The 19025-nt window shown below is 43.2% G+C and overlaps 3 protein-coding genes across 3 annotated transcripts; 1 reads left to right on the forward strand and 2 right to left on the reverse strand.

The window, feature by feature from the left end:
* Positions 1-5842: 5842 nt before the first annotated feature.
* Positions 5843-6103, forward strand: N7498_007881 (uncharacterized protein; the record flags this gene model as incomplete). Its single annotated transcript, XM_058454943.1, has 1 exon — positions 5843-6103. One exon carries the CDS (start codon positions 5843-5845, stop codon positions 6101-6103), a length of 261 nt encoding a protein of 86 aa, XP_058307192.1.
* Positions 6104-15564: 9461 nt separating this feature from the next.
* On the reverse strand, positions 15565-16389 carry N7498_007882 (glycoside hydrolase family protein; the record flags this gene model as incomplete). Its single annotated transcript, XM_058454944.1, has 1 exon — positions 15565-16389. The coding sequence occupies one exon, from the start codon at positions 16387-16389 to the stop codon at positions 15565-15567; it is 825 nt and encodes a 274-aa protein (XP_058307193.1).
* A 1981-nt stretch (positions 16390-18370) lies between these two features.
* Positions 18371-18601, reverse strand: N7498_007883 (uncharacterized protein; the record flags this gene model as incomplete). Its single annotated transcript, XM_058454945.1, has 2 exons — positions 18371-18497; positions 18540-18601. The coding sequence occupies 2 exons, from the start codon at positions 18599-18601 to the stop codon at positions 18371-18373; spliced, it is 189 nt and encodes a 62-aa protein (XP_058307194.1).
* Between the last annotated feature and the right edge of the window lie 424 nt (positions 18602-19025).

Below are 19025 nucleotides of genomic sequence, written 5' to 3' on the forward strand. Positions count from 1 at the left end.
TCTCTCTCGCCTCACTCGTCCATTGTTGATCGAATTGGACTCCGCTTCGGCGCAGTGAACATATACACCTTCTCATTTCCATTGACCTGCGGTCCAAACCACTAGAACACAAGTCTCGCATCCATTGAACATAGGTCATTTCTCGTCCATGCGACAAACCTGCTTAGCGCAGTCTAAACATCCTCGGCAGTTCAACCGACTTCCTCGCAATGATGCAAAAATCTACTCGCGGGTAAATATGGGCCTGGGCACGAATCGTGTCCGTACGGCTGGCATAGGTGAACACGGGATCATCAGCTAAGACGATGCAGAAGTCCTAGTTCAACGACTCGCTTATACGTTAAACGCAGTCGATGCCGAAGCGAACGCCGCATGCAGCTGTTCAGCGCCGCCGCTCGATCAACGGACTATTTGTGCATTCCCGTGCGTGGTTGACCAACCTTAACATAGTCCACTAGTCAGGGTCAACCATGCAGTCACGCCGACCCTGCTGTCACTCACTGTGTCGGCCAACGGCTGCGTGCGATACCGCAGCTGGATTGCAGGTAACCATCTCGTGTTCAATGCCCACTAATATGATCTATAGATCCGTACGAGCGGTCAACGCGGGCCTAGAAGAAAGCTTGCGAATACAGGAGTTCAACAAAAGTATAGATCCAGGATTCACATGATCGTGGTCAACAAGGGCGTATGTAATCGCGTGCATAACTCGTGGGCTCATGTATCTCGGTACTTGACCACCCTGAGTCGTTCAACACGTCGTGAACTTTCTTCATGGCTGATGCCACTAATAAGTAGTTCCCCAATAGGTCAACGCATCCCTACGAGAAATAAGACACAACTCTCAATTCGAGCGACCGTTCCTCATCTGATGCCTTACACAGAGATCTACTGCAAGCTCTTACACGCAGGCGGTGGCCACTCCTATTAGCGCCCCACTTTGGTGCAGGAACCAAGAGCCAGCTCATCATGCGTTGCCGAGTACCGTACCAATCTCAAACCAAACCGAAAGCACAGATGTGGCATGACCGTTCAAGTGGGGAAAGTTGAAAGAAAGACGAATATGTTTTTTGCGTCCCGCATTATTTTGCAGTGCCTCGACAGGCAGCAAATGAATCATTTTTGAAACCTAATCTTATTGTACCAATTCGGTGATATACCCAGATGGCTTGGCTCGATGAAAGCTCAGTGGTCAGCGACTGTGACTTTTTGTTTACTTGGCGGCGTAGTCCACTCCACAGGACCTGGCATTCTGGTAGCCACTGACCGCCATAGAATTGGTGGCAGATCTGGTCTGCTTCCTCGACGGTAAGTAATTTGTGAAATTCTTCGACAGAAGCTGACGAGCACATGCGTATATTGCTGTTAGAGCTATAATCACAAGCTTGTAAAGGAGGTGGGGCCGTTGGTCGTTATCATTAGGTAGAAAAGGTGCAACTGGATTAGATTGCTAATTAAAATACTTTAATAGAAAGAGGCAAGCGTATGATATCACCTCGGAGCAAGTCTTGATACAGAAGACTCGTGTAGATTATAGATGGCGCATGATTACTGCGAAGAGGATTCTACACTCACAGAACAATTCTAAATGGTTCCATGTACTGTAATGTTACAGTGCTGTGCACAGCGGATGTCGGAATTAGTTTCTCCGAATCAAGAAGCAAGAGTAGGTCGGCATACTGCTACGCCAAAAGATGTGACTATGAAATTTCAACAGGAAACCAGTTAGACGACATTTCTGATCTTGCCCCGCCGTAGAGCCTATGACGCAACCGTTGTCGATAAAATGGTACAAGCAAGGATTTCTGAGGAGGGGGCCATCAGCCACTGTATGTAAAGTTGACGTATTGTATGGAAAAATAGTGAAAGGCTAGAATACGTGAGACATAATTTATCCTTTGTCAATTCCTATGTCTTTTCCACTGTCGGTGAACACAACTGGTCTGTTGCTAGATCCGTTCTCTGGTGGATTATTTTGCAGTATGTCTCTTTGGCTCATTTCAAATGTAGTTGTACTTTGAGGGTCTGGAACGGCATTCTGCCCGGAGTGCTGCATTTGCAGTTTCCGCAAAAGCCAAGGAAGACCATCAAGCATCAATTCTGCTCTATCTTCAATAATGTGTCAGTCTCTACCAACTGGTTTCAACTGGGTTAAACTTTGTGTCAGCCGCAAACGAAACCTACCCTCAGTTTTCTCATTCGTCAAATGGCAATCATAGCATGGCGAGGAATATCGGACTTGCTCTACCTCTCTCAAGTCACCCGAAAATTCTTCGTCTCTCACAAATACCTTTGAGCTTGTTGGAGATACCGAGGATGCCCTGCTGCTCATATCTCTCAGGTCCCATGCATATTCCCATATATTCAATAGGTCGTCATCTTCTTCGGAGTATTTCATTTGATCCCATGTAGAGTCTTCATCTGAATTAAAACCTTCTTGGGAAATACCCACGGCTTGCTCCTGCTCGTCGGTTGGCTTTGAATCAGTTCCTAGAGAGTTGCGTCAGCCAGTCTGAGTCTTACAACGTTAATTCATCTAATTTTAGAAATATACCTCTGTGCTGGTCCATTTTCTTTTCCTTTCGAGTTTGTGGGATCACTTTCCGATAGACAAAAACAAATATAGGCAGGTGGTTTTCTGACGGCTTGAATCAGCAAGGGAAACCCTTTCTTTTGTAGACATGAATAGAAAAAGAATCGAATTATTCAAATCCGGGCCCGCAGCTATCAGAAACCGCGTTCGGGATTAAATTAGGATAAAACTGCCTGGAAGTTCAACCTCTGGAGTTGCATGGTCTGAGAAGTTGTTCGATACAAAATTCGATCTATTGTGTACGCATCTTCAAAGATCAGCCGGCTTATCAATGCCGTGAGGGCATTTACGTAGACCGTGAACCATGAATCTACTGTGTGGAACTTGAACTTGCCAAGTCACTTGGTCACGTGTAGCAATGTATTCCATTTATGTAGATTCAGCCTAGGAACCAACACAGTTGCTTCCCCCGTACAGCCGCCGGACGCTGTGTTGACGTGTGTTGGACACGAAGACAGATGCTCTTGGACAAGCAATTGGTGAGGGTTAACCCTCATATAATGTTGAACTGCGTGTTTGTACTTTTGTTTGTAACGTTATAAGTGGATGCGGTTCCCGCGGTGCTTTCTGCCTACTGCAGCCCCGCCACGTCTGCCAGCCTGTGAGTTGCGCCTTGGATCACACTAACGTAGTTTCTCTATCCTCACTCGTTCATTTCTGATCAAGTGGGATGCCGCTTGGGCCGCAATTGAACTGATACGTTCATAATCGAACGTAGCTGCGATCCGTGGAAAGCTAATTCCAACCATTTCGTCGACCACGCCATACAGCTCCGCAATTGCACCTAATCCCACTAACACCGTTTCTGCAGCCTCACTCATCCACTGTTGATCGAAGTGCGATTACTCTCGTGCCACGGTTGAACGATTACACCCTGCCATTCCCCGAACCCTGCGCAGATGACCATAGTGTGTTCAACGTTCATCGAAGTGATCCATAGATCAGCGCGAGCAGTTCAATGGTAGTCCAGGGCTTGCCAATACATGAGTTTAAGAAAGCTGCGGGTCTAGAGTCCACACGACCATAGTCAACTAGGGCGTGTTCAATCACGATTTACGCACGCGAGCCCAATTATCCCTGGCCTCGACCACCCCGATTCATTCAACATGCCCTTGGCATTCTGCATGGCTGATGCCATCAATGAGTATGTCTCCTACGCGGCTCTGGTTAGTTCCTGCTCGGTACACAACCACGCCTGCGGTACTCTGTTCCTCTTGTGTTCTCGGGGTACAGGTTGTGTGTGTGTGTGTATCATTTACCCTGACCCCTCGCTGCAAGCGTTATGCAAGCTACAACAATTTTGTAAATACGTGAAGACCCACTGTATTTGTTCCAAGCTTCCTGAACGGTGAACCTCGAGTCTCATCCGATAAAGCCGGTCGTGATTTTGTTACCATTTACGATATTAGGCTACCCTCGTGGGGCAGTTTTAATGAATTTGCGAATGAGACGGACGGCAAGTGTCCGCATTTGCTGTGATAGGAACCGCGAGAATGCGGGCAATGCCGAAGTCAAGAATCTGGACAATGACTTTGCTGCGGATATGGATTTGTTGTGAGTTCGGCTAGCGGAGCGTTTCCTTGTGTTAGTCTCGAGCTGAAAAGGTGACGGTTTATTGGCTAAATTGGCCGTGAAGATCCTCCATTGTGAGTGTGGGTTTGGTGGAAAGGACAGGTTCTCGGGTTTAGAAATCGATTGGAGTGAAGTTGTGGTACAGTACAGTAGTTTTCGAAATCAGTTATACCTCTATACTCTTATGACTTAATTGTCGGAAACTAATTCCAAGGGTAACGAGCCCTGATTGGATACCATAACCGACCTTGGGTTTTCAGACCGCTTGCCGAAATAGTATCTGTAACTTACATTACCACCGTGGGACATGATACCATGCCATGCTAAGACGATGACTCATCGATTTTAGCAAAGCAAATACCATTACCGTTTTGCCAGCAAAACAGAGTGGTGCTCCAAAAGGGTTTAGCGTTTACCGGGTATACTTTCCGGCAATCAAGTTGGAAGAGTGTGGAGGTATAGCTGATTTCGAACACTACTGTACACTATGTATACTGTAGATAAAGACGAAATTAGACGGAATTGGAAACACTGTCATACTTCCTCTTGCTAAAATGGCCCTACAACACCTGGTAGAGGTATTTCACTTACAGTAAAACGCTTCTGTAAGTGAAATACCTCTACTGAGAGCCGAGATAAGCTGACATAAGTTTTGCCACCATCCTCTGATCACAATGGTTGCCGATGCCCAGTTATCACTCCGACAGGAAAATCATAGGGGGTACTATGATAAAGTTCCCCAATAGCAATTACCGCAAGGGTATCGTGGTCTTGGATGAGTCAATAATCTATCTAGACGCGATCGGCCATCCCGCCCTGTGATCACGTGGATCTTTCTGTGCTATAGATGGATGACATCGGTCGAAATAATTCTTGCTCCAATACCCAACAGGATCTTCACAGCATTCAATTCACTGTAGTCTAACCTCTTTTTTAATTGCTGTGTTTATACAAATAGGGTTTAACTAGGAGTAAGCTTCCGCAGAATGTTTTCTTGGACCTAAGCTAGTCGTAGGGGATAGACCGTTAAAAAAACTTGATCCAGCTAGATTTGGGAACTGGCCGTTTGACCAGCGTCAAGCTGGACCAATGGATGGGTACCGGCCGCCTCCGTCCCAGTTTCCGGTGATCCCGAAGCCCGCGGGCAACATGCCGTTCATCCAGCAAAATCGATCCTGCGTCAACCAGCAAGTGCCCCCTATGGGTTACCCTCTTCCTCCGGCAACCAGTTCAATGGTGAGGAAAGTTGGCAGGAGAATCTTGAGAGTTTACAGCAAAGATAAATATCCGGCTTTATGGTGGCGCGTTTGTCTATTTAATCTTTGGTTCTAGCTGCGTCTAATATCATATCATTCATTCTTCTCCCACGAAGAAGCAATTCCTGTGCAATAGATTGCTTATCTTCCAGTACTTTGTGGCAAAAGCCCAGCATATATCCCCTAATGGAGCCTGATGATTCGGATGCGTGGCTGTGTTATCTCCGCGCGATCAGTATGCTGGATCCCAGCTGCGAAGAACTGCTTGAGCTAGCAGACCCCCTGGAAGATGATCAATTATGTAGGGTTTCAAGATCCGAATCGAAGTGCGTACGACTTCAGTAGCGCCAGTCCGCTGCTAAATGGGCCGCTGATCGCCGGTTCCCGAATAACTAGAGACTATGCCCCTCCATCAGCCACAATGGTGTTGGGACAGGACAGTATACGCCCAAACCAGCTATCTTTAGCCCTGTTCGTGACCCCGCAGGAAATGTCATGGGGAAAAGCATTGACAGTGTCCACCAGGCAGGCCGATGAGACCCAGGTAGAAGCAACACACACCCCGAGCAACGCAGATAAAAGCGCGAACGGTCTCACGATTGACGAGCCTCTTCACCAAGTGATGCAAAATCTGGAGAGGTGCGGGACATCTGCTGACACTCCGCAGAAGATGGGTCATTAATCCTGATATAGCTGCCAAGTAGAGATTGAGTCAGTACTTTACCGTTCATCGCGTGCCGAAACTCACATTGTACGGCAGCGAGCTCAAAAAGTTATTTGCCCAGTAAGTCTGCTCAGTCTACAGGGAGACCCCCTCACTGACAGCGTATCGGTAGACAACAAAAGGAGTTCAGGCAAGTTAGGCCCTCATCCTCTATATCCTAAACCCTGCAAATCTGTCTGTTAACCACGTGCGGTCGGATGCGCAGTCAGATTAAGCGCGACATCGGCAGCAATCACGATTATCTCGAGAACCTCACGTCATGGACCAAGGAAGTTTCCGACCAGGTGAATCACGCATTTGCGAGCCGGCCCAGAGCCCCTCGGCCGGCGCGGTAGATCAAAAACTTCGGTCTTTTGTCCGCGGGGAAAAAGCGGTATAAAGGATATGGTGACAGCTTGACAAGGGACATGACAAATACACTTTCACCTGGTGCCGAAAACTGTCGTCGGGCTAGGCTTCGAGTGACAAGCGGTAACGCTGAACATAGGGAAGCACGGTGATCCTGTGTGGTCGATTAGTTATCACTAATGTCACTTTTATAAGGTTTCTGCGTTCTCTTATACTGTTAAAAAGACTTTTATGGAGCAAGTAATTACCAGGGACATCGATGCAATTTTAAAGTTTCCCAGGTTTGAATCGATTATTGCCTCTTTAACCGACTAATATCAAAAAACGCGAATTCAGGCTTTTTTATACCTTTTCGTGCTGAACAGTATTTCTGTAGACTCTAGTCAAGCTTGTAGTATCTCATATACGGAAACACTTTCAGTCACCGATGCCCATTCGGCTGATGTAGGTCGTACAACCTTCGATGTTGTCCTTTTCCGAAATGCATTCACCTACCGCGGAGATTTTCCTGTCCAAGGACGGTAAATTTAGTATAAGTCAAACTACCAAATGGTGCACGTTGTGAATTGTACATATGTAGCTTCTGAACTTCAAAGACCTCTATTTGCTGCCCATTTAGCCAAGCATAAATATTTCACATGCTCTACCAGCCCGGACCCAAGTTTGAATTGTGTAACGATGTCAGGGTTCCGCATTTGCTTATTCCAGAACCAGAAATTCTCAGATGAATTACTGAGTGAATACGCATAAGGAACCTCAATTATCTGTATTCCACGCGCTAACAGACAATAAGTCAACTGGACCGCAATAGGACTCGCTGCAGCCGTTGAATTGATGCCTGATACATATATCGTATCATAGTTCTTAAGTCAGCATCTATTTAAATAAAACTCTTCTCCTCTAGAGAAACGTCATGGTCGATTTTGCCAAGAGGCTGGCATTCGTATGGAAAGGAAAGATGTGTATCAACCTATTGCGCCAGTTCAGTCCAGCTTCAACAGGGCACCTATTAGAAGGGCTTCACAAACTCTGAGGGCAAATTCACAAGGAAAAGCAGATTCAATCACTTTAAATGTGCCATGGCGTTGACGTACAACCGTAATATGGACACCCACAAAGCCGAGCTTCCGAGCAATACGAGAAAAGAGCTTAGCCATACTATTAGAATGAGTTGTAAGTGTTAAAAGAAAAATGTTGGGAGGGTCTGAGAATTAAATAGCCGTCTGCTTGGACCACTGAAGATAGCGAGGAGAAGGGCCATCAATAGAGCCTTGAGGTATCTCGATGCCTATTAAGCTATTAAGTGTCCGGTCAACATCATCGAGCGACTTTAGGTATTAATTAAGCTGCACAGCGTATTCAACAGTTTTCGAAGAAGTTTCAATAAGGCCTTTATTACAGACGACTCCTTGAAAATTTTTGCGAGGGATTGTTCAAGTTCTGACTTCAACCCAGAGTATCCATGATCTGAAGGTCAACAGTGGCCCTGAATAAATTCTCAGGACATAAAAACACTTTGGGAAGTAATTTTGATAAAAATAACAGCCATTAATGGGTTCTTGGGTCACCTCTGTGGTTCTAACTAAAAGAACCCTCTTTCCCTTATGAAAGATTAAGAAATTGGTCTGCTTTCTAATTGATAAATAGCAGTAATATTATATATTTTGCTTTGAAGACTGTATGATATTACAGTATTAGGGTTGTAAAAACTAATATTGATCAAAACTGTCGTCAGAAGTGCGGAAATATGTATAAAACTTCAAAATGCAGTACATATTTTTACAAGGACAATATTAAATCATAATGTCTCTAATTTTCTGACTTATAAGGAATTATTTGATCTCACAACAATCAGCGTATATTTATTAATCTATACGTCAACTAATCGAGTGCTCTTTTATCTTATTTAAGCTATTAAATGCGAAAAAGTGGATTGATTTTACCTTGATTGAAGACTTAGAAGAAAATTGTTTAAGGAAAACGGGTTAGATCAATCACGTCAAACTTATTGGGACTTCCAAACTGAGCACCTTTCTGAGAAAGCCAGTCATTTCTCGCAGGTCTATAACCAGGCGTCCATGTACAGAGCATGACCATAGAACATTAACCTACGCACAAGTTCCAATAGCCACTATCAAAAAAGGCTTATATCTACAGAAATTAGAAGTGTGTAGTACCAGATCCAGGAGGTGGTGGCGTTATTGACTGGCTCGAATTCTGAGCCGAGATTTCATCAGTGAAAATCAATTCTGCAATTCAAACGAACATTTTGTTTGAAATAGGCATATTATCACCGTTTATCATGAAACTACTTCGCAAATGCCAAGCTCCCATTCTCTCCATGAGTTGTCTGAACAATAGCACCTTCCACGAGGTTCTGAATTGAAGTCCGTTAACTTGATTATGCAGACAGGATCACTCCCGGAATTATTGCCACCAAAAACTGCTGTAGATGATGAAATCACAGAATTTGGTGTAGTGGATACGGTTTTTGACTGGAGATTGCTGATGGATGTTGCGGAGGACTGGGAAGTAGACGACGAGACGATACTGGAAGACGGCTCGGGAGTGGAAGACGAGGCGGCAGTGGAAGATGACTTAAGAGCTACGCATGAACAGCTAGCATTTCCTTGACTGGGTTGAGATCTCTTGACCGCTCTTCCGCTATTGAGGCTCTGGTTGGCTGCTGTAGAGCTGGCCCACAACAGCGAAAACTCGCTACAATTTCCTTCAGAGCTGGTCAAGCCTGTAAAACGTCAGTCGGGGTGTTGTGAAATCTTTAATAAAGCTTACATTTAGATATAGCTGTCTCAAGACGCCGCTTGCAATCGGATGAGAGAGAAACCGTTTCTTCCTGCCCTGCTAGTACATACTTGGCAGAGCTCTCATTGTAACCTTTTCCCTTCCATATGTTTAATAACCCACAGGTACTTTCAGACAATTGATAAATTTGGGTCTCTGCATTGATGATAACAGCCCAGGAGAGGAGAAGAATTTTTAAGAGCATTTTTAACAGAATATGGAAAACCACCTTTGGACTTGAATACTCTAAAAGGCGAACAAACTGCTGGAAAACTCGCTTTATATACTTTAACACGGTCATGAAAACGGAGAGAAATATGATCAAGGAAAAGAAGAAGAAAAGCCAATAATTCTTTGATGATTAAACATAGATAGATCCCCAAAAATATGATACGCATTCCTGAGTCGAGGCTCTTTTTTCCCTGCTGATTAGAGAAAAAGTACCTCATTTTTGAATGACAAGGCTGGTCTCCGTAATTGACGGTTTCAATAAATTAACCAACCCCTCCACTATCAGTCTATCATTTCCTGGTAGACGAAAGATCAATTTATACCCTCGCAGCAGAATAAATCGCTGCTTTCAAATCTGCATTGTTTTTTCCTTGTTGAGTCTAACAGTGGTTAGTCTTTTTTGAATCAGGTTTGGTAGAGATAAAATATAAACATCGAGGTGTGCCTGTCTTAACTGTATTCTTTTTCACTAGACCTAGTAACTCAAATTCTTGAATCAATCGTTTCATAAAGATGGCTATCATCCACGCAATCATTGTCTCTTGTGCTCTTGGTGCGCAAGTTGTGAGTAGAGATCATGGCGTGAAGGATATCATGCTAATACTTTAAAGCTTGCTGGGCCTGCGCCTGTCAGTCATGGATTGCACCATCCAGCTCCAAGAGGAGTAAGTCGGAAACCCGTTAGATGGAAAGGTTTTAAATACTGATCGTGAAGTAGGTCATTGATTCTCCAAGCTTCCCTGTTCCCACTCATTCTGATGATGTTCTCATAAAAAAGCGTGATGTTGTTGATCTCCGCTATCCTTGACCTATGTACATAGACAATAATTGACCAACCATCAGTCCGATCTACCCCAATGCGATTGGACACATGGCGTTTCTTACGTAAGCTCCACAAATGAAAATATCAAACATCTTGATGCTTTGAAAGATGTTCAGTGTGTTGCGGCACCAAGGAGTTGCACGCGAGTTGCCTTCGTGGATGATTCAGGTCTCTTCTTTTGCAATGACGTAAGTATTGCCTGATCCTAAACTCAAAGTCTGAGCAGTTTGTTGATTATCAGCAGAATGACTGGACGATCTACTTGGATTGCGGGCAGCTTATCGATCACACAAGCGCACTGATGAAAGCATGTCGTTTTGCCAACTACTATGCTTTCGGAATATTGTATGATCATAGCACCAAAAGCACATGGCATTTGCAAATTGCTGGCCAGGTTCTGTAGAAATGGTTTGTTCTTCTCTGAAGGAGGTGATAAGAAACACGATTTAGTCAGCTGGCTCGATAGTTAGCAACATCAACATTGTTGTCTTTTTACGCAGGCTCGACATCGCTATCTGTACAATACTGTAGTATAAGGCCATCCTATAAAGATAAACATCAGATACGGCAGTCGCTGCCAGAACTGCAGAGATATCATATTTTTCGTATTGAGTGGATGATATGATACTAATCTCGTCTTTGGTACAGTAATTATCCGCATATCTGAACATTAGAATTAAAGTGATAGACACAGGAAATAGAAATAGTTTTGCAGATTTGACAAGATGCTACTGTACAGTGCTGTAACTTCTTTTCAACACAAAACCTGATTGCGAGCAAGGGTTTTACTTAATGCCATGTTGCTTGAACTACGGCTTATCTAATAGCGGCTTAAGAGGATTAATTGTAAATGGGGGTAAATTGGCCTAATTATGCATCTATGTCTAGCGCGAAAATTGGCAAGGATATAAATTCTCTAAATCTGACTCTGCAAGATTCTCACGGTCGTAAATATCTTTAATAGACTGTTGTAGGGCTTCTGCGATTTAATGAACGGATTGACTTTCTTTTGAGGACGATAAGTGGCCATAAGAATGAAGCAAAGTAAGTCGTCTGAAGATTGAGCCACTAAGTCTTGTAATAGCTTGAAAAGATTGTAACATGTGCGCTAGTACGCCTTTTCCCTTTATTAGCGACCGATTTCCTTAACGATCTGTTCTATCTCAACCATAGTTGCTGTTTACCCGGACTCGTTGGCTTCGAAATAGAAGCAAACTACGGCCAGGAGAACAACTTGGGTTTCTAGTCTTTATATACTAAGGATTATGCAAGCTTAACAACGCATGCGACTCGATATCAATCATCATATGCGAAGCCACTTATCTTATGTTCAATAGATGTTCTTTTTTTTGCGGCAGGCTTGAGCTTACTCAATCTTCGGATGGCACAATTTAAACCAAAGCGGAAGCCTGATGAATCCTCAGAGTGATTTTAAAGTCGGTTTGTGAGATGTAAGCCCTCCAAATTCTCCATTTTTCAAGTCTTCTTCTTTGTTGGTAATCAAGTGAGCGTTCTAGATTTTAAATAAATATAATAGAGCTATTCTCACCGCCAGAATCATTAACTACCTAAAATTCTGCCTGGCCTAACGTAATCGGTAAGCGAGTGAGGCATGAAGCGAACTCTCGAGAAAAAGAAATAATCAATCGCAAGTCCAAAGGGATAAGGTGAACGCAGAAAATAGGGCCTATCCTCTAAGGCAAGTAATCTGAGCTATGCACAAAGAAAATCAAGAGCTGAACGAACTGAACCTACAGGTTCATAAATTTAATTCATCTTTAAGGCGTCACGAAGATGATTTTACAGGTTCTGTAGAAATTCCTATTATGATGAGCTATGTATAAACAGCGAGAACAATCTACTTATAGATGTCAGCCCTGGCGTTTTCCAGCAGCTCGCCAATCTTGATCAAGGTCGTGTCTCTGTAAGTTGGCATTGGAATCAAATTCAGGCTGAGAGCATGTGTTTGAAATAACTTAGATCGAAGAAGACGACTATAATACTGTATCTGGTGGAGCATTCATATTGTACTGTACCACACATTCAGTGCTCTGTAAATTTTGTTTCATGATCGCATACTGAAATACCAACTAATTTCGATAGATTGAAACTCTATCTAGAATTTGGGGTAATTCTATTTAACTTGTTACTGTACACGTAATTCTAAACCTCCCGTTATGTTCTTCTTTCAATCTCTATTTTTCCTGATCATGCTCCCTTTAGAGCCGTCCGGTACCTGCATCTTGTTCCTGGAGGCGGCTTTAATTTAGATCTGAGATTGGTTTACAAGATGCCTGTTTAGAAGTGACAATTAGACGTCACTATAAGTTCGGATCGGCTGTCGACCGGCAAATAAACTTCCCTTTTCATTAAAGCAGCCACACAATTCGGAGAATAATACAGAACGGCTTAGTCAGGTACAGTTTGTCAAGCATGAGTCCTCTAGAACCATACTGAGGAAATGAAAAAAGATCGCCGTTTCTCTAGAAGGAAAAGTGGTGCCCGAGCTACATAAGGATGGTTATAGTTAAATTAGTGCGTACTCAATACACCGCATCAGGCGTTGGTGGAAGACTGGAAGTATTCAAAGCTACAGGACTTGATAGATACTGTACGATAGTTCTTCTCATAAAATCTTTTTGCAATCATTATAAAACCGGAGCAAAATTAAATATTTACCTGGATATTATGTAGCCCATAGTCATCATGAAATAAGAAATACTCTCTCACTAACTCGAATGCAATACCTTAAACTTCGAGAAGCGGGTGATAAACATGCATGTGATTCCAGCAACTAAAGAACATAATGCTCCGAGCCACATAGTTATAATACCGGGGAGACCTATGGATGCTTCAATCCCGTTCTGGGCAGATATGGCATTTATTTGCCTCACGAGAATAGTAAATACTACCGTTGCCAATGCTGTGGAGGCTAAAGTGAAGATTGCTGCCACCTCCTCTCAAATGTCAGACCTAAAGTTTTATAGACACCAAAACCACTTACATTGGCGATTATGCCCATAACAAGATTACCTTTCGGAGCATTGTGCACTGTAAGCCCAAACATCATGCCGACGCTTACCATTACACTGCTAGTCATGAACGCAATGATAAAAGCTGCTTTGATCCATATCGATGCTATATGGTACAATTCCGTAGCTTTCGACAACGAGTTTGAAGTTGGTAGCTCTGTCCAGGGGAGAATGGCCGTGATATTAAACCAAAATTGAAAATTCGGAGGAGAACAACGAGTAACGATCCAGCTTGAAGCATTAGACCAGACCTCGCAATAACCCCAGAGGCCAATCAAATAAAAATCTGGAACAGCGGAGATGGATCGCTCAGAGTAACGAGAAGGGACTCCTTTCTTTCCATCTATCGCAGTAGGCATAACACTTAAGGGATAACTGGCAGTGCTAAAGCGTGACACATTGCCGCCAGTGATCTTGGTTTGATCAGGTTCGGTGCTCGTGAGTAAAATGTGATCCAACCGTGGCATCTTAACAAAGTTGTTCGAGGTCGTGATTTTTGCCTGCATTATTTAGAGACTCTGATGGGCTTGCTACTGTTGATTGCACTCTCACCAAAAAAACGCGGCTCTGAGGAGCTGAAGCATGCGTACATGCTATTCCAGCAAATGATAATAGAATAGAAGAAGCTAATAATAGAATGTACGGAGAGAAACGGACAACGGTCTGAAGCATATGGTCTAACGAAAGAAGGCTAGTATAGGTAGGATCGAAACAATAATCTATGAAACTGGCTTTTCGCTTCGGTAGTGATTAGTAATTTTGAGTCATCATCTTTGCAGTCAGAGGAATTTTTGGTTGCAATTCATTCCTTATTTGTCACAAGTCTGACTAGTATTCCACGACACGCTTATATATTCGGTTCTGACACGTCTTTTTCGGTTGATGATCGAATTTCTGCTTAATGTTGCTTTTTTGTCATTGCAATATCATCAGAGTCCTGGAAATCAAGGGTTTATGGCAGCCGTACGAAATCATCAGTCATGTCATATTTTTGTTCATGCGACGAACACACAATGGATCAAAGCCATATCCACTCCTGGTCAGAGATGTGGTAAATGAATAGATGGTTGACTTACCACTTTTCTGCTTGACAACGCAGGAAGCTGCAAAAGCGCTCTCCTTTTTATATTTTTATTGTTCTTCAACCAAGCTCGACATCTTGCTTGTAAAATACTGCTGATCTTCTGAGGGTACTGAAGCCACCTAGCCTCGGTGTTAAACATTAACAGGAATAGCAAACGGCATACAGATGAAGATAGAGTACCAAAGTACGAACGAGTATAGCCAGTAAAGCTTCGCAAATGACCCTATATTGTGAACACAATAATAAAAAGTCATAAATCCTTGCAAATACGATGAATCCTAAGCTTTTTACATTTAGTTCTTCTCGATATCTGAGATTTGGTATAAACAGACTTGACTCCTTATGGACTAGGATAAGATATGGTTTCAAGCCAAAGTGCCTTGTCAAGGGTGGGAGTGCACGATAAATCTCACAAAGCTCTTCCTATCTCTATATCATAAAGACCATCGGGTACTAGCTATCTAAATTCTATCAAGGTCTCTGCAGTATACTCGATAGCTTAGCATGTATTCTTATAGAAATTAGAGATGATTTGGTCGATAGCATAATAGTGCTGGGATCACGAACCATTTATGTGGTACTGCGGCCATCGCGGTTCTAGGAGAGACTGCGCCGTAACAAATAATTGAGCCGAAACTTTTGGCCCAATACCTAACCCATGATTCCATTCCGTCCGATATCCAGCTCAAGCTCGCTTGCCACCCAGGTGATGACTATAGGGCGGCGATCTGCACCAGTCATAATGTCATTGCTGGAAATCTAACAACGGGAACAGGAATATAAGATTGTTCCCAGGAAGAGGCACAGTCTAATGTACGAATATGTCTAAAGACACCCAGTTATGGTCAGCTGCCGGTCGCTTCGGCAAGAGACTAAAGGAAGAGGGAAAACTTATTGCTGCGTAAATATGCTTACTTTGTCTGTTGTGTGTAGTTATTGGAGGTAAATACCTACGAAACAAAGCAATACTCAAACGGATAATGACGAGAGAAGGGGAAATGATCGACGATAAAAATCAGCAGATTTCGACTATTCACCCTCCACGCCTAGCAATGCGTACGTCTGACATGAATCAATTAATTTCTTCTGGTGTTCACGACTACGAAGAAGAGGAGATATAAATCTCTCCAATCAAGTTTTCTGCATCGTTAGTAACCAAATAGCCGTTAGCGCAGTAAAAATACGCATAGCGAGTAATTTCAGGCTGAGAGTCAAGCCAGGGAAGAACTTCATTGAGGAATTTGGCCGTTTTGGTTTCGTCAGAAACCCCATTGGTGTCAGATATCAAAGCAAATTCGGTTAGCCAGATCTCAGAAATTCCGTGTGCAGAAGCTGTGCTTATAACATCTGAGACAAACGATTTGAGCTCATCGACAGAGTTGCCATACCAATGCACTGCAAGACCGGAGATACTGCAGTCCTTGCAATCTCTGATGAAGCATTCAAACCAATCTAGACCTAGGCCTTTAATAGTGGAAGATGAGACAGCTGGGCTGATCAGCTGAGCCCTTGCAGCATAAGGTGTTATGAATTCCTTGTAATACTTAGCAGCGTCGGAGTAGCTCATGTTGGCCTGTGACATTAAGTCTGGCTCATTGAATCCAAGTATATGGGAACTACCCCCTGACAATGCCTTTTCTACCGCAGTTCTCCAACCACTGAAATCCTTTTTCCCCCAGAGCATTGGTACATATTCCAGATCAAGAAGCATCTCGTTGTTTGCTTTGCTATCCCAATTGTACGTCCACGAGACCATATCAGCTTTTTTGTTTACCAAGGCGTCCACCAGACATGCTGCATTATAGGCGATGCCACGCTTCTTAGAAACCTGTTGTAGCCTGGGAACATTGTCCGAAAGGAGCATCGTTCTGACCGAGGTTACCATGCAGCTAACAAGTATCACAACCTTGGCGATCATGAACATGGTTGCTAAACATAAATGAAGAAGCTTTTTCTTTTTGACTTTGTTGTTTTCGGTTTCCTTATAAGCAACCAAAGTCCAAGGTAATCTCATAATATATTTATCACCCAAGGCCCGGTCATAACTATTTCTCAAATATTAAGATATGCCTTATCAATTGACGCTTGATGCTGCTGGAGTAAAGTTCTCTTGTCGGAACATAACTCTGATGTTATTATCAGCATTGAATAGTCATGACCCGGATGAACCATAGAGGATTTCCTGAAGATTGTGACTGAAAAATAGTGTTATCTCTTCCAAACATGGCATTTAGAAGCAAACTTAGGGCTGTTAAATGGTTAGCTAAATAACTGACGGAAAATGCTGATAATATTGATAGGCATGCTTTGATGACGGCCTGTCTTGTCTCGGCAGAGGATCATAATGCAAATTTGTTCTTATACTCAGCTGACTGAAGTGTAATTGACCAAATTAAACTACATTCAAGGAAATTGAAAAAAAGTACCTGTAGCTCACCTTTAGGATTTACAATATCTTGACCTCCAAAGATGATTATGAGCAGCAATACATCGAGACAAAGCTTCTCCTCAGTTTTAAAATACCCTGAAGGGTAATGACTTGTTCAGTCTAAAAGATACAGCTTTGGGAATTTTTTTTATTAACTTGCGTTCAATGTGGTACCCTAGCTATATATTTAAAGTCACGAGTCTATTGATTGGCATCCTCTTCCTTGTAACACAAAAAAGACTGTGGCAGATGAGCAAATTTCAAGTTTCAACTAAGTTCAAAACGGTGTATCGGTCATTTTTCCTACATTAGTAGTACTTTATTAGAGGCCCGTCATTCTATATTTCAATAAATACAATCAAACAATCAAAAAGTTGCTTAAGACAAAATATAGCCTCCGAAAATTGGCTCTATGGAGTCCCGTGGGCCACCTTTTATAAAACGCCCACGGCCATAGAAAAAGCTCACGCTTTCCCCACAGGGTCCAGAAGTGGACATGTTGCTCCATATCTCTCTTGACGTTTTGCTTTTAATATTGGATTGTGTAAGAAAATAATTCCTACGAAAGGATTTCTGAGGATTGTTAACGCTTCTCAGGTTTCAGACCACGGAGATATTTGGTCTCTTTATAATACTTGCACAGCTTTGCGTTTCTGGGTCTCAAGTCGTCTCAAGTTCACCCTTGATATTTCTTTCGAGTCTACAGTCCCTTGCACACTAAACGGACACGAGCTTCCACCAGCCGAAATAACTCGCATTTTGAAAGATTGGTCTGGTCATATACAAGATCTGGGATTTAACTGTTGGGAAGTTCTATCTCGGCCCACGGCGCTAGAATTCTTACGTCAATTGCCTCTTTTAGAGCGTATCTGGTGTGTCCATCACCTACATCCCTTTGATATCTCTAATATGTTGAATTAGCCCCAGAATCGCTTGCAGCCAAGTAGTTAAGCCAAAGCATTTTACCGAAGCTTATTACAGAGGCTTGTACGTTGGCGGTAATATATGCGAGGAAAATTCTCTCCGTTCTTGGAACCAGTTGCAGGAGTTGGTCATCGAAGACTCTTGTGTTGATATATTGGCACTTCCGGGCTTACCAGCGCTCAGGCTTCTTACAGTGGACTTCTATCACGGCCCGTGGAGAGTTTCCTCAAAACATTACAGCCTGGTGGCAGTGCATTTGGAAAAGCTACCAAGGCTCTCCCGTCTGAATGTTTGTTTCTTGGAAGCCGACAATTTGATACTACTTGGAAAATCCAAATCGTTGAAATATCTCTCTCTAACCTGTTCTGACGTTGAAGAGAGATTTCAGTCAAGTATAATACGCTTGGCACCTGAACTTGAAGCATTCGAAGCTAAGGATTGTACGATAAAATCCACCGCGAATTCAAATGCGTTCCTGTCACAATTGAAATCAATCGAATTGGAAGACTCAATTTGCTACCTCCCATTTCTCTTCTCAGAAGAAATCCCGGATTCACTGGAGACCGTGAGTCTGACCACTGGCGAGGAAGACAAGAGACAAATGGAACAAGCTGGCCTGGATCTGTCCGTCTTCCTTCCAGAAGATAGTGACGTTATAAAGATTACGAACCGCGAAGCGTCTGTGACAGCAATACGAAAGTTAGTTCAAGCTCTGAAATTACGATAAGACCTTTGAGGGGTTGATTGAAGATGTAATGAGAAGGTCACGGCTAGGGGCCTCCATCTTGGAACAAACGGAAAGTTACTTTTAAGCTTCGCATACAGTCCAGCCCTTGGTCGTCAAATAGTTTTATTGTTCCCTTTTTTGTCCTAGTGGTTGTGCTACACGTAATCCGTAAATTGAGGCGCAAGCTTCTGCGCAGTACTATACTCTGAATTTAATCGATTGTTGGTCTGGTCTGCTCCTATCCCAAGAAAATGCGACAACACCTTGATAGAAAAGCGGAAGAGCAAGAAGGATGGTGACACCGACTATGTTGCTTGGACACGTCCATGCTTCCCCAACCCGTGTCAATCGGAGACGAAGCCTAACACCAACAATGCTAAAAGTGCTCTGTCACTACCTACTGGAAGGCCAGGTCTGTAACTTGAGGAGATGGCTACCTTTCTATGGGATGACTTTCTGATGCTACAACAACCTCATGTAT

The sequence above is a fragment of the Penicillium cinerascens genome, assembly GCF_028974065.1.
Source record: "Penicillium cinerascens strain IBT 15544 chromosome Unknown contig_9_segment0_segment0, whole genome shotgun sequence".
In the NCBI taxonomy this organism is placed as follows: domain Eukaryota; kingdom Fungi; phylum Ascomycota; class Eurotiomycetes; order Eurotiales; family Aspergillaceae; genus Penicillium; species Penicillium cinerascens.